Source organism: Lepidochelys kempii, chromosome 9 (assembly GCF_965140265.1).
Source record: "Lepidochelys kempii isolate rLepKem1 chromosome 9, rLepKem1.hap2, whole genome shotgun sequence".
Classification (NCBI taxonomy): Eukaryota; Metazoa; Chordata; order Testudines; family Cheloniidae; genus Lepidochelys; species Lepidochelys kempii.
Genome location: NC_133264.1, coordinates 49,232,432 through 49,255,945, shown reverse-complemented (window position 1 = coordinate 49,255,945; position 23,514 = coordinate 49,232,432). Strand labels below are relative to the sequence as shown.

General features: G+C 44.4%; 1 protein-coding gene across 6 annotated transcripts in view; it reads right to left on the bottom strand.

Moving 5' to 3' along the window:
- VPS8 (VPS8 subunit of CORVET complex) overlaps positions 1-23,514 on the bottom strand; it is a 225,084-nt gene that overhangs the window by 110,311 nt on the left and 91,259 nt on the right. For all 6 annotated transcript variants that reach the window (XM_073360260.1, XM_073360261.1, XM_073360262.1 and 3 more), the window contains exons 23-27: positions 15,422-15,473; positions 14,956-14,998; positions 12,952-13,024; positions 8,829-8,948; positions 7,806-7,877 (exon numbers count right to left, since the gene is read on the bottom strand). In XM_073360260.1, coding sequence (XP_073216361.1) covers positions 7,806-7,877; positions 8,829-8,948; positions 12,952-13,024; positions 14,956-14,998; positions 15,422-15,473 — 360 coding nt within the window. The remainder of the gene's footprint in view (positions 1-7,805; positions 7,878-8,828; positions 8,949-12,951; positions 13,025-14,955; positions 14,999-15,421; positions 15,474-23,514) is intronic.

Genomic DNA, 23,514 nt, shown 5'->3' with positions numbered 1-23,514 from the left:
TGTTTCATTATCTATAAAAGGATTTGTGGAGGTTCCTGTATGAAATAAAATAACTAAAATATTCCTCTAGTCAAATAAACTAGATCACTAAAAGGGACCTTTCCTCTTTCACAAATTCACAAGGAATCTGTGCTAGTTGTTTCTCAAGCTGAGGACTCATGTTATGTAAAACATAAAAAAAGCTTTTGTTTGCTGAACCTGAGTTAGTATTAATAAATACTGAGTCTAGTATTAATAAATACTTATCAGTATCACCTCCGCAACAGATTTTTCACTCCAATTCTGCCACCTACACACTGGATGTGATCATGGTCTCTAAAATTGTTATCACTAATGCACTGGCAGCAGATACATTCAAAAGAAAAAGGTCAATAAAAATTCAAACAACAAAAAACACATTTGCTATTGTCTGCCTGTCCACAGCTGGCAGCAACATTGTTCTGAACTCACCAGTGCAGCACAGTAGCAACAGCTTGCAAGGCAGTGCAAACATTGGCCTGTACCCACTAAAGCACAGAAGCCGCCTACTGTAGTTAGTAGGAGGGGAGGATTTAAAGAAGGTTTTTACTCCAAGCCCTCTCCCCATATCTTTTCAAAGAAGCTTGGGCAGAAATTCACATTTCATTCTCAAACAGATGAGCCTTTTTGCTGTCACTAGAATACATACAAAATATGTGGAGGTGATATCCATGTGCTAAAAACATTTATCACATACCTATGGCCTCATCGTCTACCCACTCATCCATCTTCAGAGGTTCTCGTCTGCATTCCAACCCCCTGAGCAATCTCAAACAGCCAGCACTTACAACCCGCACTGATAACAGACTCTTGTTTAGAGAGCTCACACTCCTGTGGCATGAGTGGATGTGGGAAGAAAGAGCTGGAGAAGGAATGGCCACCACATGTGCTCTCTTGACTTTTTCTTTTGCTGACATGTGATTGCATTAGGAAGATTTTTTTGAGGGAACCATATAAATGATGCATCAGATTTGTTTATTTATTGGAAGCCAGTAGGGGAGTACTAATGAAACTGCTCCCCACAGAGGGGAGGAGAGGAGGGGAAAGAGGTACTTGGAACGCTGGTCCTGCTTGCTAAAAGGGTATGTCTTCTGGAAGTAGCTGTGATAACAAATTTCAGAGTAGCAGCCATGTTAGTCTGTATTCGCAAAAACCACAAGTACTCCTTTTCTTTTTGTGGTAACAAAGACCTTCTTCCCATTATCTGTAGTTAGGGGAACATTTTCAATTCTCTAATGAAATTTGGCAATTCTTCAGACAGTTAAAACCTGTGAAAAAATTTGTGACTTATTGCCCAAAGATTCATGAGGAAGTCAGTTGATTCTTGATTGAATCTTTGTGTCTGAGTTAGGGCAATAGGCAATTCCCTCACACTGCGGGAGGCCCCAGACACCCGTGTGTGCTGTGAGTTCTATATACTCAATGCTGGATTAAGTTGTTTTTTGAATGGAAGAATGACAGAATGCCAGGGTCACAGAGATGGAACAGAATAAGTTTAACTTGCAATTCTTACAGTTGCCTGTTGAGGGGCTCTGACTATTCCTGTTCTGCCAGGCAAGGGAGGTGCGAGGCAGGGATTCTCCTCCTGCATGTTTTCTCTCAAATTCAATCAAGTTACAGGAAAGGAGATCTGTTATATGAAGTATTCTGAGAGAATCTCCTAAAGCTTCTATTCTCCAGCAAGCATGAGGGGCTTAACCTGTACAGTCCTTTGGAGGCAGAGAAATCCAACTTGACCCTGGAGGCAGGACTGAGGCACTGTCACTATGACTGACCTTCAAAACTTTACCTCCAATTGTCTCATGACACATGGCAAACCCTTTTAGTGAAGATTGGTGGATGGATTCAGGCTTGAGAGTCAACAGTTCTAATCCTTTCATTTCAATGAACCATTTAATTAGTGAAAGAACTAAATTTAAGATCAAAGGATTTAAAAGCTGTGGGAACACTGGAACCTTTGGATATACATAAACTAGCCCTCCTGGCCGGCTCTGCCACTATTCTCCTAATTTGCCTTTCCTTCTCTCCCTGGATGAGCAGCTATTTACCTTCTCTCCATACCTGCCAACAGCACAAAACCAGCTCCCATCCTGAGTGACTGGCACAGCAATAGATAACATGCTGCCTAGCCACTTGCCTCACAGGGGTCTCTTCGTGCCACTGTTCCTGCTTCACTGCATTCTCTTTTGTTTCCGTCCAAAACATGTTAATAACGTGAATGTTTACAACAGCAGATATACCCAGAGTACCTCAGTCAAATGATGCCTCAGTTAAGGAACCATCGAAAAAGGAGTTTACACACTTGTAACTGGAGGTTCTTAGAGATGTGTGGTCCCTATCCGTATTATCCATGTGTCCAGAGCCAGAAAATTTGAAAATAGTGTCCGTTGGTCCACGCTTGTGCCGTCTCACCTTGTGCCTCCATCCAAGGGTTTAAAGGGAGGGCAGATCAGACCGTCTGCCTGTCCAGTTCCTTCTCTACCGTTAAGAATCAGTTAAGATCCAAAGCAGAGATGATGGAGGGTGGAAAGGGGAATACAGATAGGGATCACACATCTCTAAGAACTTCCAATTATAGGTAAGTAACCTCCGCTTCTTCTTTGGGTGATGGTCCCTATTGTATTCCACTATGAGTGACTGACAAGCAGTACCTAAGTAGGAGAGTGCGTGGAGGTAGATGATAGTGCTGAGCAGAGTACTGCGATCCCAAAGGCAGCATCAGCAGAAAAGCCCTGTATCAGGGCAAAATATCTTGCAAACGTGTGAGCGGAGATTGGTTTTTCCAATCGTGTGAACGGAGATTGGTTTGGTTTATGCCTGATTGGTTTTGTTCTGTGCAGGTAAAAGGCCAAGGCCCGCCATACATCAAGGGATTGGAGTCTTCGTTCCTCTGCAAAAGTGTGGGGTTTAGGGAAGAACATAAGTAAGTGAATCAATTGGTTAAAGTGAAATTCAGAAACTACTTTAAGGGTGAATTTGGTGTGTAGATGCAAATTATATCCTTATGGAATATAGCGTACAGAGAACCTGCCATCATCGCTCCAAGTTGGCCAACCCTTCTAGCTGAGGTGATGGCTACAAGGAAAGTGACCTTCACGTAAAGGATACACAAGGAGCAAGATGCTGAAGGGTAAAAGGGGAGTCTTGTGAATACTGAAAAAAACTAGGTAGTGGTCCCACTGGGGAATAAGCATCTGAATAGATGGGAATGTTCTTACTCAGGCCTTTCCAGAATCTATTGGTCAGTGGATGTGCAAAGACCAAGTGGCCCTGGTAAGGTGGATGGTATGCACTGATTGCCACCAAGTGGACTCACAAGAAGCAGTTGGGCAAACCTGAGGTCTTCAAAGATAGGATATAAGCCAAGACGAGAGGAATAGCTATAGTTTCTGGGAAACTGCTTCTGATGTGTCCAAGAAAATTGCTTCCATTTAGCTAGTTAATATTTTCTAGTAGAGCCCTTTCTACTATCAGAGAAGATGTCTCGTATAGCTGTGGAACATGCATGTTCTAAGGATGACGCCCATCCAAATACCAAGCACTGAGGTGGTACGGACACAGATCGGGTGCCCGATCTTGCCATTCCACTGGGTCAGGAGCTTGGAAAACACTGGGAAGATGATTGGTGGTAAGGGTGACATACATAGAAAGTTGGGAAACCAGAACTGTCTGGGCCAGTAGGGGGTGAACAAGATGACCCGTGCTCCATCATGCCAGATTTTGGATAGAACTCGAGGCAGGAGGGGTAGCAGAGGGAAGGCATAATTGAGCTGGTCTGACCAAGAATAAGCAGAGCACCATTTTGGGCGTGGCAACCTATGGCTTCGCTGGAGCAATGTGGGGTGCATTTGCCGTTTGTTTGAGAGGTGAGGAGATCCCTAGTTGGGGTCCCCCATAGAGTGAAAATATTGCACAGTATCAAGTCATGCAGCTCCTGCTCATTGTTGACTATGCAATGCCTGCTGAGGGAGTCTGCAAGCACATTTTTTGTTTCCCCAGTAGCTAGACTGCTGATAGTGTAGCGGCAATCAAATCACCCTAGTTCCACAAACTGACTGTGTCTGCCCACAGGAAGGCGGATCTCACACTTCCCTGTTTGTTGATGTAGGAGACAGTTGTAATGTTGTCTGACGTTATAAGGATGTGGTGAGTGTGGATGAATGGAAGACAGGACTTGCATGCCTTCTGGACTTCTTACAGCCCCAGGATATTGATGTGCATACTGGACTCTCGAGATGTTGAGGTACATTGTGCTGCACAGCTGTTCATGTGGGCTCCCCACCTGAATATGGATGCATCTAATGATGGTCCTGTCCAGAGAGGAAAGAGAGAGTGGATGAGCACGCATACCAGACGAGGATTTGTCCACCATAGCAGGGAAGACACTATGCTGGCCAAAACTGTTACCATGAGATTCATGGAATGGCTGTTTGGAGAGTATACTGACTGCAGCCACATTTGAAGGCAACAAAGGTGGAGTTTTGCAAACAGGGTGATGTAGGTGCATGAGGTCATATGACCTAAGAGAGACAGACATGACTCAATCAGTACTCAAGAGTTGTTTGTGATGTGAACTATGATATGGTTCATGCCTTCATTAATGAAGAGCTATTCTGTTGGGTCCAGATGCATGGAGGATATCTAAGAGTTTCTGATGGGAGTTGTGGATCTCTTCAAGAGGAATCTGAAGCTCTCCAGAAACTCTGCAAAGATGGTCTTGGAACTCTCAGAAGTAATTGCGGGGGTGGGGGAGAGAAGAGAAGGAGATATAGAACTCACCGCTTCATTTGGGGATGAAGATGGCAGTCTTACTGGTTTCAGCCAAACCACCAGATCTGGAGCATGTTCCTCCTTCTCCCCAAGATCTGAGCTTCCCCTTAGAGGGGAGGCAAGGGGTGACTCCCTCGAATATCGGATCAACTCCTCAAGGGGGGTTTCTGGTCCCCGTGCCCCAATATAGCCAGTAAGAGGGTTTAATAGGCCAATAGACTAGCAGCTCAGACTTAGATGGGGTGGAGGCTGGTCCCAAACCAGCGCAGGTCTTTTGGGCGGTGGAAGACACGTAGGGTAAGGAAAGAAAGTTTCATTGGGTGGTTTGGAATCTCCCAATGAGAAGGCTGATCCCAGTTCCGGTAGCAGTACCTTTGGTGCCATTGGAGGGGAGATGTATTCTGAGTATGGGATGGGTGATGAATGCTAGAAGGAGTTTGATTCCCTCAGAAGTGATACTATCTCCTTAGAGATGGAGGGGCCCAATGGAGGAGAGGATTCTGCATCCAGGAGAGTGAAAATGTCCTGTGGGGCAGCAACAGATTCAGATCTCCTTGGTGTGATAAGGATTCTATTTGTTCGAGCCACCAAAGCCAGCCAGGACAGCAGTATCTGGGAGCTGACAGTAATCTGACTTCATCAGTGCCAACAGATCCTGGACTGGTAGCTATACCTGCTTTGTTTGCCATTCAGGATACCGTGTAAGGCCATCGTAGTTACGGAGGGTTTAGACTTGGGAAATTGAGACTGCTTATGGAGAGACTTATTATATAACCTTTTACTGCTTGTGTGATGCTCTCTCAAATAAACTGCTGTGCATTGAGCAAATTGAATCCAAATTTTCACTGACACCAGTAACAATCTGCCCAGCTGTGGGCCATTAAAGATCCATTTCAACAACTACTTTCAAATTCTCCAGCTCCGGATGCATGATGCATAACCCACAGTGGAATACAACAAGGAGCATCACTCGAAGAAAAGCTTGAATTCCCAGGTGATGCTCTCAGAGATGCCTTAATGTCTATCTACCAAGGTGCCTTGCTAACAAGCAGCTGTAGTTTCAATTTTTCAGTTATCATTAAATACTTACATTGGACTCCAGTGCAGGACACGAGACTCTCTAGTCAATCTCTAGTTAAACGAGTTTACATACTTTGTGCAGTGCCTTTCTTCCCGAATTACATACATGCAGTACAGCAATGAAATAGATACTGCTGGCGTGGAGGTGAGCAATGGCCATTTTTGGTCAAGGATACTGGGATAATTCTGTTTCCCTAATGAAAACTGCCATGAACAGATGCAAGTTGGAGGATAAAGGAAAAATTAGGAAGTGCTTTGCTATGGCCTCCAATGGGAAGGACCTCCAATTAATAATCCCTCAGTAACTTATCAGCTGAGGGGCTGGGAAGGATCCACTCATCCTTTGCCAACTTTGCTCACTCTTGAATCCACCCCGGCAAAGGGTTTTTTAATCCTGATGCAGGACAAAAAGGACCTTAATGTTTCACCTTGGAAATAGTCTCTTTTGAAATTTCTAGAAGTTTTCATGCTGACACTTCTGTGCCTCCTCATCTTGTAGTCAGAGGCAGATTTCTAAGCCATTCTTAAAAGGGCTGCTCTCCTATTTTGATCCCAACAGTATTGAAGAAACACTGGGTCTTCAAGACCCAACTGGGGGAAAATTAGGTCAAATTTGTGGTGGCCCAGCCCTTACTTCTTGTTTAAGAGACAGGCCTCAGGACAATGTCTGCATCAAGAAACAACAGGAATCCCAAACTAAGGACCCTGCTTGTGAAACTGAGTTAGAGAGCAAGGGCTTGGGGAAATGGATGTACTGCTGATATCTGCTATGATGAACTGTGGAACTAAGCAAAGGAAGATGGGCACCTAGAGTCCAATTTGCTAGTTTGGGGTTCAGTAGGGAAATGAAAAGGGTCCTTTCTTTGCTTCTCTTTTAAGGAGCCAGCTTGGGGGCTGAAAGGATACTCACATTTTGCTATTATTGGGGAGCGTGGAACATAGCCTTCTTGCAGTGAGGTTGGAAATACAGAAGATGTCTGCGACTAGATGTACAAAGCAGCCCTGACAAAAAACACACCTAGAGTAGCTCCTGCTCACAGCCCGGTCTACCTCCTTCCCCGACTGACAGATGCTTTCCTCCCCAACCATGATACTCCCCCCAAAACTGCCCTTGCTGTGTGCTATTTTAGGCATTTACTACAACTACGTAGGTATTTTGAAAACTGAACAGTACCTAAGCCTAGAGCTCTGGCAACAAATATTTTTTAAAAGTGAAAAAATAAATACTATATTTGTGCTTTACCCTGTAACTCAGACTCCTGAGCTGAACTGAGCCTAAACTATGTTCTGACTGGATGGGAGTTTACTTCTGCTTCAAAATATTAAAACATAAAACTTCGCATTGAACTGCCTTTTTTGTTTTATTTGTATGGCTTGCAAATTTTAGAATAAAATCTACATATTGTAAATTGTACACATGATTATATATTTATTCATAATAGCCCCAATTTATTTATTTTAGATTCCAGATAGTAGGATTTAAGGAATCTGATTTATCTATAACAATGAGATCTTTGGGCAAGAGGCCCTATTATACACAGTGTTGGGAGAAAGCTAGCTGGGTGCAGGGTTTTGAGAAGGAACAAAATCCCAGGAAACAAGATTTTTCAGTCAAAAAACCAAAATCTCTGCCATGATATATAAAACAGTGCTTCTCCTCCAAGGTCTCAGATGCAAACAAACACTCATGACAAGCAGGTACCACAGCAGGAACTATACACACTTTATTGATGGGCAAGCTGTGCATCAGATGGGTCGAGTGATCTCCTGAAAGTTACACAATAAGGCACTGACAGAAATGGAAAGGGAACTCATAAGACCTGTTAATCAGTCCTCTGTTCTAACCCTAACTCTACAGTACACTGCCTTTTGAAGTGACTTTGTAAATAATACCGTCTAAATGAAACTCAAAGGGTTAATTTTTTACACGCATTCACCTTTAGCAGGATGTCCACAATTCTTTGTTGATACTCCACTGCTTGCTTGTCATTCTTAAAGTCTTCAAAAGTCTGCATTAGAGAAGAGAATTTGTTCCGCAGTATTCTTTGGCAACTTGGGAAGAAGCTTTTCAATGTTATTCCCATAAACAAAAGCAAGTATGAGCAAGAGGGTTTGTTAAAAGGGTGACAAAGGTACTTTCACACTCCTTGTAAGCATGTTACTTTATCACTATCTTTCAGGAGCCAAATGTCCCCTTGTTTTCTTTTGTTGGCCTGTTTAACTGATTCTAAGGCACTTGATACTTTGGTGATAGAACAGACAGACTGATTAGATAAGACAAGTATAGTGGGAAGGGAAAGAAGTGAACGCAAGAGAAAATATGAATAAAGAAAATGTTAATATTAAAACATTCTCCTGTTGAAGCACAAGCCTGAGAGTTTGTTATTTTTATCCCACCTGCAATTTTAGCAGTGGCTTGATAAGAGAATGGCTAGCCCAGTGCACACAACAGAGTCAGATTTTAAAGCCAAAAGGAACCATTACGGTCATCTATTCCAACCTCCTTTACAATACAGGCCAGAGAATGTCACCAATGGTACATCTACTCAGAAGTTAAACACCTGCAGCTGCCCTGGGTCAGCTGACTCAGGCTTGTTGGGTTCAAGTTGCAGGGCTGTAAAACTGCTGTGTAGAATGTCTGGGCTCAGTCTGGAGCCTGAGCTCTGGGACCCCGGGAGTGGGAAGGGTCTCAGAACCCAGGCTCCAGCGCAAGCCTAAACATCTACACAGCAATTTTTAGCCTCACAGCCCAAGTCAGCTGACCCAGCCTAACCCCGGCTGTGCCGCGGGTCTTTTATTCCAGTGTAGATGTACCCCAAATGGTTCCTGCATCAAGCCAATAACCTCTGCTTTAGCTAGTGTATGTCTTTTAGAAAGACATAACTTGAGATTGTGCAACGATAGATGAATAGAGGAGCTAGCTCCCCCCCACCCTTCGCTGAACTTGAATTGCCTCTTACCAGTGCAAGAACGTTAAGGAACTCTCTGGTATCAAAGTGCAGCAGCGTACGAACATACGGGTAGACTTCTTCATCTGCAGATGCCTCAGCTGAGTGGAGACGGATAAGAAATTCAAACACCTGCAACGAATATTTACACAAATGTTGATAATTTCCCACTATTACTCCCATTGTCACTGGTTGAATACGTGAAGAAAGAGTTCTAAACTCTTTAAGCACAAAAATACAAGTTAATAGAACCATTTCTACTTGAGTGTCTTAAATAGTGTAGGATGAACGTACAGCACAGTATTCTGGTATTGAGCTCCATACACCATTGTGAAAGTTTACCTTGTTGCATAAACTCAACAAGCAAGTAGTATCACTATACATAAAGCAGTTTGGTTTAAAATATCACATGATTTCTTAAAAGCTCTTACACAACTGCATTATTTTACTGCAGCTCAGTTGCATAAGCAGAGATCCTCTCTGTATGCTCCCCTACTGATGAATTCAGGCCAGGAGCAAAAATGATTACAGCCAACTTTTTAAGACCTGGGTATCGAACTTTAGGCACTTGGACCCATATTTAGACATCTAAATAAGTGGCATGGTGCAGATCCCCACTGAAGTCTATGTGAGCTGAAGGTGCTCAGCACCTCAAAGTTCAGGCCACTTATTCAGATGCCTCACTTAGGGCACCTATATATGAATTTTTTTTCTGAAACATTTTTAACTTCAAAGTACCACCATATACAACGCAATTTTGCCTAAAATCAATGGTGAACGCTGATGAGGTCATAGGCCAGACATGAAGCTATAAGTTACAAGCTGAAACACACCATGAACCTTATAGGACAAAGAAGTCCCACTTACATAGCAATTTACATCTTCAGAGAGATGTACAAACACTAACCTTCATGATCTCCTGTCAGTAGGTAAATTGGTATTATTCCCACTTTATAGATATGAAGTCTGGGTAACAGACAAGTGAAATGACCTGGCCTAGTTCACACAACAAATCTGCAGAAAAATCTGAGAGACTTTCAGTCGTGTGCCTCTAGACCCGGCCAATGAGCACAGTAATCTCAGCAAACTGCATTTTAGTATTAGAAAATATCTGACTTGGGAATTTCTTTTCTGGATTCCTTCATAGCAGTTGGAGGCAAGTCAGATCTTTAAGAGGACAAAACTATTCAGATTTGCAGCAGAATCTTTCAACCAGAACAAATGTCTAAGAAAAAAAAACTTAGACACTGCCAAGGCGTAAGACTGTTGGACATGAAGGAGCCAAGAATGGAGAAGTACCTGAGAATCGACTCTCCCATTCACATCCAACAGTCCAAATACTGGGGAAACTCAGCTGGGCCTCATGCAAGACTGCACTATGAATTGCGGTAACATGTCTTGGGATGAGCTTCTAAACCCAAAGAAATCCCACTCTGAAGAAAAGGCAATGCCTTATTTTTCCTGCTTTTTGTATACATTTTCTTGTCAATCCAACAGTGGTACAACTTCAGCCAGTCAGTTATACAGGAGAACCTCTGTTTCGAACACCTTGGGAATGGAGATTATTCATAACTCTGAACAAAACATTATGGTTGTTCTTTCAAAAATTTACAACTGAACATTGACTTAATACAGTTTTGAAACCTTACTTTGCATAAGAAAAATGCTGCTTTCCCGTTTTTCAGTAGTTTACGTTTAACACAGTACTGTACTGTATTTGCTTTTTTGGGGGGCGGGAGGGGGCGTTCTTTGCTGCTGCCTGATTGTTTACTTCCGGTTCCAAATGAGGTGTGTGGTTGACTGGTCAGTTCATAATTCTGATGTTCACAACTCTGAGGTTCTACTGTATACCCAGTAGGTGGACCCTTTCTTAGATCCAAGGTGGTGTCCACAACCTTGGCTGAGTAGCCTAGAGTAATGATCGGTGTTTCTCAGATCCCAGGCTGCTAAATGAAGGCCCAGATTGGGGTGAAATATCAGACCCTGAAATAGAAAGCCCTCTTGTACTAGAAGTATCCACAATGTATCAAGTTTCAAGAACCACAGTCATTGAGGCCAATCAAGAGCTATCAGAACAACTCTGGAAGAGAGCACAGCTAGGGGACACTGACCCTCATTGCTGCTTTTCTGGAGACTGAGGTACTGGCTATGCTGGACCATGTTGCTGCTGTGCTAATTTAGATGTTGAGCTAGGACATGGAACTCCTGAGGATTGCTGGGGAAGAGTGCCTGAGTCTGTCATGAATGGTAGAGAGAAAAAGTGTTATTTACCCCTTCACATAACACAAGAACTAGGGGTCACCCAATGAAAGTAATAGGCAGCAGGTTTAAAACAAACAAAAGGAAATACTTCTCCACATTATGCACAGTCAGCCTGTGGAACTCATTGCCAGGTGATGTTGTAAAGGCCAAGAGTATAACTGAGTTAAAAAAGGATTTTATGTAAATTCATGGAGGATAGTCCATCAGTGGCTATTAGCCAAGATGGTCACAGTCAACCCCATGCTCTGGGTGTTCCTAAGCCTTTGACTGCCAGAAGCTGGGACTGGACAACAGGAGATAGATCACTCAAAAACACCCTGTTCCGTTCATTCCTCCTGAAGCATTTGGCATCAGCCACTGTCAGAAGACAGGACACTGGGCTAGATGGACCATTGGTCTGACCCAGTATGGTCGTTCTTATGTAGCTTGATGCCTGCCACAGCAACTGGGGCACACCTGGCTTGCACATCCGTTGGGAGGTTGGTCCTGGCATCCTGAAACACTGTCAGTGATCTAGCCTGCCTTAACACACCAGAGCAGTTTGGCTCATTTTTGTAGCAATTTGGCTTGCTCCTAACACCTGCTCCATGTTTTCTGCTTTGACAAGTAGGCACGACAAGGGAAGCAGCAAGCACAGTCCCTTAGAAAATACCTTGTGTTCACATACTCTAGATCCAAAATGATAAAATCTGAAAAGACCAAATTGCAAAGTTAGTTAGGGAAGTAAAACTGACCAGAAACGCAGAAAAAAGTCCCTCAGCTCAGCAAAGGACTGGCCTGCCTCTAAGTGCTATGGAGAGAGGAGTAACACAGTGTACAAATTGCTGGGTGACAAAGGAGAAAGATACACTAGGCTGGGCAAGGTCTTGAAGAGGCAGATACAGCATTTGGAGGGGATGCTAAAGGTGAAGGGAAAACCAGTGGAGGTACTGAAGGAGAAAGGTGCAGCAGCGGGATTACTAAACAGCAGAGTTTAAAAGGCAAATATGAGCATTGGGGGAACCAGGAAGAGGTAGCTGCAACGGTTAAGGCAAAAGAGGCCTTGGATATGAGCCAAAGTTTTAGCCACAGAGATACCGAGGAAGGGATGCTGAAGGTTGTACTGCCAAGGCCTTTAAATGTACCTATTTCTGTAGCCGAGAGTTTGTTTACTTGGATGAAAAGCCCACAGAAGTGCTGAGCAGCTAACTTCCCCTGCAGACAATCTCACTGAGCACTAGGAGTGCCTCTGTCTACATTAGCTTTATACACTTTGGAAGTGTACTAAGATAAACTGCCCTAAATGCGCAGTAAGAGCCTCCACACAGAAAGTTAGTGTGGAGCAGCTAGCATGCTTTATATCCACACCCTAGTTTACTGTGCACTAAATCCCCCATGTAGATAAGTCCTGAATGACTTCGTCCCTACTGTTGTCAATAAAGTACTATTCAGGAGCACTACAATCATTCACTACTTCTGAATGCATGGCTACCCACACATTGCACGTCACTTCAAGTGTCCTAAGAGGTCAGCTATAATGAAAGCTCAAAACCTAGAACTTTTCCATCTTTAATTTCCGTAGTCCTATGCTGCCTAATGTCACAAAGTCTGTCTAGAGACTAGACTGAGGACTGCATGTTTTCCCATTTCTCAAGGAAGCAAGAGAAATATTAAGCTTGATGTCAGCCTTTTTATAAACACCTGTGTGGTAATCCATGGTGGGTTATAAACTCACAGAGCTGCAGATGCCCAAGTTGCAGTAGTTTTCTGTCATACACCTACCCAGTAGATAAAAATTACTTAAGACAAGGTGATCCTTCATCTCTTATCAACAGTCCTGCAATACCTGCTTCATTCCCTATGATGAACAGTGTCCATCCAAATTAATACTCACCTGGTTTTTAACCAAGGGTACCAGATCTTCAGGAATATCACCCAATGGATAAGCACGACCTGCTAAGCAGCAGCTGTGGGACAAGGAAAGAAACCAGTTACTACAAAGCATTGACCTAGTACCTCCCAATCCTAAACAGATTGGAACAGTGCTGTCTCCCCCACCCCCTGCCCATTTTGGAGCTGCCTACTCTTCAATATGCATTTTAAAAAAATCAGTTCTTCATATCAAAGCACAAAACTGGATAAACATGTATCCTTAACAGTGCTATTACCACAAGGGAATCCCAGTTTTCTGCATAAACATAACCAATCAGTGTTGAACTGTGGCACAGGGAACAGGAGGTGGCACTGGGACTTTCAGAGAGGAAACATACTATTTTTCATATATGTATATTTTGGACAGCATTTGGAACACCACCAAGTCTCCTCTTTTCAGATTCATTAGAATCTTGGATGTGGCTTGCTCAGATTCAAGAAGTAGAGACTGGATATTAACCACCTGTAATGGGGTGTTCACCCACACAAGGCCCAGAAGGGTTAAAATGGCCAGGTGGGCCAATTAACTCCACAGGCTGCACCTGGAGAAGCCAGGAAGCAGGGAATTGACTAGAAGCACACTCAGCTGGAGGGGCCTATATAAGCCAGGAAGCCAGCAACAGAAGAGGCAGCAGGGAAGGAGTCTGCAGTCACTCCCTGGGAGAAAGGACACGTGAAGGGAGCTATGGGCAAGTAACCTACACTTACTCTCTTGGAGAAGGAAGTGTGCCTTGGCAAGCCTAGAGAAGGGGGAAAAGCCAGAGAAGTAGGCAAGGCTCAGGGGAAAAGCAGCGAAGTGTGGGGTAGGTCAAACTTCACTGCCAACAAGAGGGCCCCCAAGCCAGGATCCAGAGTAGAGGGCAAGCCCAGGTCCTCCCACTCACTGCTGATGGAGTGGCACTGGCAGGTCAGTGAGCAGAAAGACTGCCTGAGACCATTTGTCAAGAGGGACTTTGATACCCAGGAAGGGGACGGCTGAGTCATGAAGGAGGTGGCTGCGGATCCTGGAACGAGAGGGTTCTGGAGGACAAGAGGATAATGGAAAAACTTTGCCAGGGTGGTAGTGATGGCTGTGCATAACACCTTGCAGAGCTAATCCCCAGGATAGCCAGGAGACAGCATCACTAGTGGCGAGTGCACCCTGTGGCACCACTATTGGCCAATAATCTCAGAACAGCATTGGTCATAGGGGCATAGAGTTTAGGCCAGAAGGGAACACCAGATCATATAATCTGACCTCCTGTATACCACAGGCCACCATCACCATCCAGCACCTGTACCAATAACTGAAATTAGACTGAAGTATTACAGGCCACAGGACACTAGACTATTCTTATTATTAGACCCTAAGTGCACAACTTTGCATTTGTACTATTGAACTGAATTTCATCCCATTTATGTTACTTCGATCTTCAAGGTCATACACATCCTCCTGTACAATATTCCAGTCCTCCTCTGTATTGATGATGCCTCTCAACTTTGTATCATTATAGGATGGTCAACAGAGGAAACTATTTATTACCACAAGCAGAACCACCTACAGAATCCACAAAGGTTGCCAACACGAAAGGTTAAAGATGGATTTCTGGGCTATGAAGCCCTGGCGTAGGGGAGCACTCTGCTGCAGTTGGCGTGGAAAGAGGCATTATCACCAAATCTCTATATATGAAGTCAAAGACAGTATCCCAAAGCCTGAGTCAGGAGCACCCAAGTTCTAATCCCACCTGTGCTACTTGGTGTGTGGCCAAGGGTCACTTCATTTCTCTGCTTCCATTAAATGCTTTGTAAAACATAGATATTACTACCTTTCACAGATTTTATGATAATAAATTCTGACTCCCTGCATGACACAGAATTCCACCTACCATGCATCACAGGGGTATTGGGAGGATTAGTGTCTGTACAGCAATTTCAACATGTAAATGCATTCTAAGTGCTATCTATAAACATTATGGCAGTATCTTACCTTATGTACACAAGGAGCTTGTTCCCCATAACCACTTTCTCATCTAAGAACACAGAAAAAGTCTTTTGTCACCTTTCATCCAAATAACTAGACAACGGAATAGGGATCTAATCTTTATTTACTGAAAGGAAAATCTCATTTACTTGAGTGTTCATTGTTACTCATAACAAAAGTGGTGTCAGTACAGTCTTATGGAATTTTTCCATTCTCCATAACTTTACATATTTGCAGCATGTTTGTCTGAGAAAGGATAGTAGCTTGAGAACTATGAAGACAGTTTAAAGAAGAAAGTATTTAAGATGTATTTATAGGCTGTGTGAAGTCTGGAGTCCTAAACAGTAACATCATCTCCTCCCCACCTCCCTAAATTAGAAGTGATCAGAGATCAGTTAAACTTGTGATCAAAGACACTAGAAATATCAAACAGTATCAAAGCTGTAAAATCTTAAAGCCAAGCATGCTGTACCTGTGAGAGACTTCCCAGCATTAAGGGGAGGAGCAATGACTTTGAACAATTTCTGCAACAACAGTGAAAAAGAGAAAAGTTTCACTATTGTTTAATTGTTATACATCACATCATTTAAGTGCCAACAAGTCGGTCAGCAATACGCAAATAAGTCGAGTCAGTCCCTGCCCCCAAAGAGCTTAGAGCCTAAAAAGGAACACAAAGCTAAAGAGTGTCAGAGAATATGAATTAGACCATGACAAGACAAAAGCAATGCCTGGTTTAATAACCTGAATTGTTTAAGAAGGTACCTCCCTGAGAAAGGACAAGCTCACCAAGTTTTACAAAAAAAGAAGGCACAGAAAGAAAGGTTCCCTAAATGCACTTGTGCTAGGGAAGCACTTCTCCATCTGCTAATCCTGCGATGATCTACAAGAGAACGGCCTTTGTCAAATAAACTTTCCTAGATCCGTTAGATCAAAGCTTCCCTCTAGTGGTACTTAGCTGCTTTCCAGGAATCTAGAGTGCATATTAAAAAAAGAGAGGCTAGCTGGCAAACTCTAGCATGCAATGAGCTCGGGGAGCCACAGAGGCAAGATAAGCAATAGTACCAGGGAGCAGTCAGAGAGCACTGCTGATCAGTCCTGCTCCCCCAGCCTCAGATTCCTGCCTCCATGGCTCCCCAGCCCTGCTGCCTAACCCTCCCCAGCCAGCCCATACCACTACAAGCTTCCAAACCATCTGTTAAGGTTCACCTGAGGGAGCCTCAAACTCAAGGACCTAGTGAGCTATGTTAGAGCCAGGCTGCTCTCTAGAGAGCCACAGCATGTTCAGCCACCAGAATTGTTTTCCTAGGACAGCAACAGGCTCCACCTTCCCAGGAAACATTTTCTGCAAGTCTCCCCAAGAACCTGTCCACTTCATGGCTTGATACCAGGACAGAGGGAAGAAAACTCCTTGCCCTGGGAGTGGTGTTTGTAGTTCCACTAGTGAGGGACTTAACTTTGGCTGACAAATCAGCCGTTCTTTGACAGAAAGAAGCCCTACATTCATCAGACAGAGACTCCCCAGGGGAGCATAAATTGAGCTGTGGGTATGAAGATGGGCAGTGGAGGCAGAGTGAGCAGTCAGGACAGGAAGTCAGGTGCTATGCTTCAGCATTTCACTGCCTAGGATGCAAGTTGCATTTGTTGTACAGAATAGCCATTACCCAACAGTTTAGACAGAAACAATGAATAATACTCAAATATAAGTTGAGATTTTCAAGGCAGTACTGGGAATTTAGCCATCCACGCCTTCCACTAAATTAATGGATAACTTCCTGCACTGCTTTCAAAATCTGAACCGCTGTTAGTATTAAACCGTGCTATGCCTGAGGAGTTATTTATAGCTACATGGATCTAATCCTTGAGCTGTTACAAACAAGCCAGTTGGCTAAACAGATACAAAGGACACTTTAGACTGCATGTTTACATTTCAAGGAGTCAGTTTTAAAAATAGCTATCTCCTAAACCACTAGTTTTCAACCTTGTTTCATTTAAGGACGCCTAAAAATGTTTGAATGGAGGTGCAAACCCCTTTGGAAATCTTAGTCTGTGGACCCCCAGAGATCCACTGATCACATGTTGAAAATCACTATCTTAAACTACTGAAGATTCACTTGCAATCTCAGAAAATTAACTGTAAATATTGTAAATTGGACAACAGATTTTTCATACATAAAAAGATTTGTCTCACTGTACCTGCACATTGCAACACAGCTATGTAGTCATTAGTGATGCCTTCATAATAAGCACTCTTACATTTACAGAATTCTCTCAAGAGCATTTGCCATCAGGACTATATTCAAGGGGTGTACAATGGAGGTTACTTGCCTGTAACTGAAGACGTGTGATCTTCATCTGTACTTTACATGTGGTACGCATCAGCTCCCTGGGCCAGAGACTGGAATATCTTTCAAGTAGCATCCACTGGGCCACACCCTCATCCTAGATCTGTCTCCTCCTGCTCAGTACCGAGCGGTAAGAAGAGATATAGACTGACCACTTCTTCAGTGTCTTCTCTACCACAAACATGGTCATGGTCCGAAGCAGAGGGGAAGGCAGGCAGGTAGTGGAATAGAGATGGGGCCACACATTTCAAAAAGCCTCCAGTTAGAGGTAAGTAACCTCTACTTCTTCTTTGAGTGCTGATCCTTGTGTGTATTCCACAGGTGGGTAACCGGCAAGCAGCAGCCAAGTAGGAAGGGGGTGCAAGGATGGAAGTACAGATATCTGTAACACTTCAATTCCAAAGTCTGCGTCAGCAGAAGAGGCTTGGACCAAAGCGTAATGCTTATGAAAGTGTGGCTAGAACTCCAGACTGCCGCCTTACAAATGTCCACAATAGGCACATCAAAGAGATGCTACTGAGGTTGAACTGTGTAACTCCCATTCACGTTCAGTGAAGAAGTGCCTGCTAAGGCTGCCTGCCAGTACACTCTGAGCGCCAGGTAAATATGACTCCAAAACTGTGATGTGATTCCAGGTACACCAGTTCCATAAGTTGACTGCCTCCATGCACAGTGGAAGGTATCTTGCCCTCCTTGTTTATTTATACAGAAGACAGTCATGTTGTCTGACATTATCTGGGCATGTCAGGATAGGTAGGAGTACTTGGGGTGCACTATATCTGTCTGACTGCCCTTAAATTCCAAGAGATTGCTATGCATCCTGGCCTACCTTGTGTCATCTGATTGCCTATGTGGGCTCCACAATCTAAGAGGAATGAGTGAATGATTACCAACATCCTGGGTGTGGGAGGTAGGAAAGAGACTCCAACGCATGTGTTTCGGGTTCATCTACCAGATGAGTGAAGCCCTGACATTGACGGAGATTGTGGCTACAGTGATCATGATGCAAGACAATAGATTTGTTGAATGGCATCACAAGCACAGGAGGCCATGTGACCTTACAAAGAAAGATGGATCTGGAGTATTGTTCAGTGTTTGAGAGGGACTCTTTTTTTTTTTTAAATCAGACTCCTCACAACATAAAATCTGTCTGCAGGGAGGTGGGCCCTTCCTGTGGCTGAGTCCATGGTTTCCCCTATAAAATGTATGAGTTACATGGGACTTAGAGCAGACTTTTCCATGTTTATGCAGATTTCCAAAGATGGAAACGCAGGGAAGGAAGAAAGGTAAGCAGCAGGATACGGACCCTGGACTTCAGGAAAGCAGACTTCGACTCCCTCAGGGAACAGATGGCCAGGATCCCCTGGGGGACTAACTTGAAGGGGAAAGGAGTCCAGGAGAGCTGGCTGTATTTCAAGGAATCCCTGTTGAGGTTACAGGGACAAACCATCCCAATGAGTTGAAAGAATAGTAAATATGGCAGGCGACCAGCTTGGCTTAATGGTGAAATCCTAGCGGATCTTAAACATAAAAAAGAAGCTTACAAGAAGTGGAAGGTTGGACATATGACCAGGGAAGAGTATAAAAATATTGCTCGGGCATGTAGGAATGATATCAGGAGGGCCAAATCGCACCTGGAGCTGCAGCTAGCCAGAGATGTCAAGAGTAACAAGAAGGGTTTCTTCAGGTATGTTGGCAACAAGAAGAAAGCCAAGGAATGTGTGGGCCCCTTACTGAATGAGGGAGGCAACCTAGTGACAGAGGATGTGGAAAAAGCTAATGTACTCCATGCTTTTTTTGCCTCTGTTTTCACTAACAAGGTCAGCTCCCAGACTGCTGCGCTGGGCATCACAAAATGGGGAAGAGATGGCCAGCCCTCTGTGGAGAAAGAGGTGGTTAGGGACTATTTAGAAAAGCTGGACATGCACAAGTCCATGGGGCCGGACGAGTTGCATCCGAGAGTGCTGAAGGAATTGGCGGCTGTGATTGCAGAGCCATTGGCCATTACCTTTGAAAACTCGTGGCGAACCGGGGAAGTCCCGGATGACTGGAAAAAGGCTAATGTAGTGCCCATCTTTAAAAAAGGGAAGAAGGAGGATCCTGGGAACTACAGACCAGTCAGCCTCACCTCAGTCCCTGGAAAAATCATGGAGCAGGTCCTCAAAGAATCAATCCTGAAGCACTTGCATGAGAGGAAAGTGATCAGGAACAGCCAGCATGGATTCACCAAGGGAAGGTCATGCCTGACTAATCTAATCGCCTTTTATGATGAGATTACTGGTTCTGTGGATGAAGGGAAAGCAGTGGATGTATTGTTTCTTGACTTTAGCAAAGCTTTTGACACGGTCTCCCACAGTATTCTTGTCAGCAAGTTAAGGAAGTATGGGCTGGATGAATGCACTATAAGGTGGGTAGAAAGCTGGCTAGATTGTCGGGCTCAACGGGTAGTGATCAATGGCTCCATGTCTAGTTGGCAGCCGGTATCAAGTGGAGTACCCCAAGGGTCGGTCCTGGGGCCGGTTTTGTTCAATATCTTCATAAATGATCTGGAGGATGGTGTGGATTGCACTCTCAGCAAATTTGCGGATGATACTAAACTGGGAGGAGTGGTAGATACGCTGGAGGGGAGGGATAGGGTACAGAAGGACCTAGACAAATTGGAGGATTGGGCCAAAAGAAATCTGATGAGGTTCAACAAGGATAAGTGCAGGGTCCTGCACTTAGGACGGAAGAACCCAATGCACAGCTACAGACTAGGGACCGAATGGCTAGGCAGCAGTTCTGCGGAAAAGGACCTAGGGGTGACAGTGGACGAGAAGCTGGATATGAGTCAGCAGTGTGCCCTTGTTGCCAAGAAGGCCAATGGCATTTTGGGATGTATAAGTAGGGGCATAGCGAGCAGATCGAGGGACGTGATCGTTCCCCTCTATTCGACGTTGGTGAGGCCTCATCTGGAGTACTGTGTCCAGTTTTGGGCCCCACACTTCAAGAAGGATGTGGATAAATTGGAGAGAGTCCAGCGAAGGGCAACAAAAATGATTAGGGGACTGGAACACATGACTTATGAGGAGAGGCTGAGGGAGCTGGGATTGTTTAGCCTGCAGAAGAGAAGAATGAGGGGGGATTTGATAGCTGCTTTCAACTACCTGAAAGGGGGTTCCAAAGAGGATGGCTCTAGACTGTTCTCAATGGTAGCAGATGACAGAACGAGGAGCAATGGTCTCAAGTTGCAGTGGGGGAGGTTTAGATTGGATATTAGGAAAAACTTTTTCACTAAGAGGGTGGTGAAACACTGGAATGCATTACCTAGGGAGGTGGTAGAATCTCCTTCCTTAGAGGTTTTTAAGGTCAGGCTTGACAAAGCCCTGGCTGGGATGATTTAACTGGGAATTGGTCCTGCTTCGAGCAGGGGGTTGGACTAGATGACCTTCTGGGGTCCCTTCCAACCCTCATATTCTATGATTCTATGATTCTATGTCAGGAGATGGTACAAGAACATGATTGCTGACTGAACTTCCAGATAGGAAATAGAGGTTACTTACCTGTAACTGGAGTTCTTCAAGATGTGTGGTCCTTATCTGTATACCACACACAGATATGCATGTGCACCATGCACCTGAATTTGGAAATTTTTAGTAAGCAGTGTCCATTGGTTTGTACATGCACAGTTCTCCTTGTGCTTCAAACTGAGAGCACACGTGTGGAACACTCATAGGGACCATCACTCAAAGAGCTGCCTGTTAGAAGCCAGTCATCCAAGTATAGGAAGATGGCGTTGTAGCTGCTTTCTCTCAGCTGTGCTGCCACTACTAAGACAACCTTCCTGGGTGCTGTTGCCAGACCCTACTGGAGTACTCTGAACTGGCAATTGTTCCCATCCTACCAGAACCTGAGGAACCTTCTGTGGGATAGCTGAATGTCCACAAGAAAGTAAGCATCTTGCATGTTGAGAGCTAAGAACCAGGTTTCTTCCTCCAAGGAGGGAATTACTGATCCCAGCCTAACCATGAATTTGGGAATAAAAATATTTTGCTGATGTAGGTCGAGAATGGGCGTCCTCTTCCCTTTTTTCTTCCCAACCACGATTTAATACTGGGAGTCAAACCTCTTCCTTATATGCTGAGGTAGCACTCACTCTATAGCTCCTTGCTTGAGAAGAAAGTCTCACCTCCTGCTGGAGGATCAGAGGATCTCCTTGTGACAGTGGCCCCCTGACCAAAAGCAGGAAAGGGTTTTTGGAGGATCTGGGAAATGAAATTCAACAGTGTTGCCAAAGTGGATGACATCTAGTATCCACCTGTCTGTTATATCTCCCCAGCTGTGGGCAAAGTACAATAACAGACTTTGGAAACAAGTGAGGATGGCATCATTGTAAGGTCACAACTTAAGTTCCCTCTAAGCTGCGTGGCCAGGTGGCCACCCAGCAGGCTATCAAGTGCCGTGCACTTCAGGTGTCCCTCCCCACACTGCCGTCCTGCTCCTGTCTTCTGCCTGGGAGACCCTGGCCAGCTGCTCCCGGAAGCCTCCTGCTTGCTGTGCAGAGTGGGAGAAGTGGTGGCAGGGAAGCACTGATGTCAGGGTGTCCTCCTACCCCCGCACTGTACCCCATTCTCCACAGAGCAGGGGTGGAATTTGACAGGACTCAGGACGGAGGGAACTTGTTGGCAGCTGTTGCTGTGTCTGAACAAGCATGCTTCAGACTGCTGAGTGCTGATCTACTTAAAAGGGCAGTGCGGGTCTCTCTCTCTCTCACACAGTCTCTCTCTCACACACACTCAGGTCTTTCACCCTCACCTCCCAACATATACTTGTATTATTATTGTTGTTACTTGATACTTCTTTCAAAGCATGTTTTAGTTTTTTGACTGGGCTATGCATTTCATAATTTTTCTCTCTCTTACGCTTAAATTTCATTCTTTGAGTAGTGAGTTCTAAAATGCCAAGCCTGACCTGGCTGGAGTAATTATCTCTATGGTAACTTTAAAATATCGATATATCATATCTAGGCTTTTTGATTCTATTGGTGGTGCACATCTGCATATTACCTTGATATGGTGCACATCATAAAATACATTCCACACATCGATGGAAAAAATTAGAGGAAACATTGGTCACAACTCTCAAGCATCCCATCAAAAGTAACCTTTAGCCAGTGGATCAGATTTGGTGGCTGATAAGGTGGATGGAGCTGTATTACTTGGCCTCTGCACTCTGACGCTTGCATGGTGGTTTGTATGGTCATTGGTAAAGAGGCTGTGGAAGAGGTTTTCACTTGTACATCTGTTTATGATGCTTCCTCTTTGGGGCAGGGGTATAAAGATCCAAGGAGTGGAGGGTTGTCCTGAACTCTTTTAGTGAGTGCAAAGACTCATCTGTTTTCTCATTGAAGAGATTGGTTTAATCAAAAGGCAAGTTCTTAATGGTATTAATGGAACCTCTCTGGAGAACCGCAACAATTGAAGCCACTACTCTCACTACATCATTATGGTCTCTATAGATCTTGATGTGATATTGACTGCATCCACTGAAGCTTGCTATCAGGTTTTAGCCATGAGTCTACCTTCCTTAACAAGGGTTTAAAATTGGGCCTTGTCCACTTGGGGGAGTTTGTCTCTGACCTCCATAAACTTCAAGTAGTTCATATATCGATAACAGGGCCTGGTAGTTAGAGATTCTGAACTAGAGGCTGGTGGACAGAAATACCAAAAGGTCCAGGTATCTCGCTCCCTTGTCCGCAGAGGTGGTTTTAGGGTGTTGCCTGGATCTTTCCACGGCTCCTTGTACTACTGGGGAGTTGGGGGCAGGATGGGTAAACAAGAACTCTGCCCCTTTTGCAGTTACAAAGGACTTTTTCTCAGCCCTTGCAGGGGTAGCGGTACACATTGCCAGCATATGCCATATCGCTGTAGTGGTTTAGTAATGGCCTCTTCACTGGGATAACTATCCAACTGGGTGCCATTGGCTGCAGGATATCCAAGAGCTCATGCTGCATATCTTGAACTTCTAATGGGATCTGAAGTTCTGCCAGCATCGTCGGCAACTATTCTTGACATTGCCTATACCCCTGAGTTAGGTGAAGATGGGGGAATAGCCTCATTGGGTTAAGAAGATGAAGATAAGCCTGTCGGTACAAGCTTGTCGTTGTCTGCTTCCACGTACCCCTGAAGAGCAGGATGCTGTTGCCTAAGAGAAGAGGGATGATGGGACTCTAGCAGAGCACACA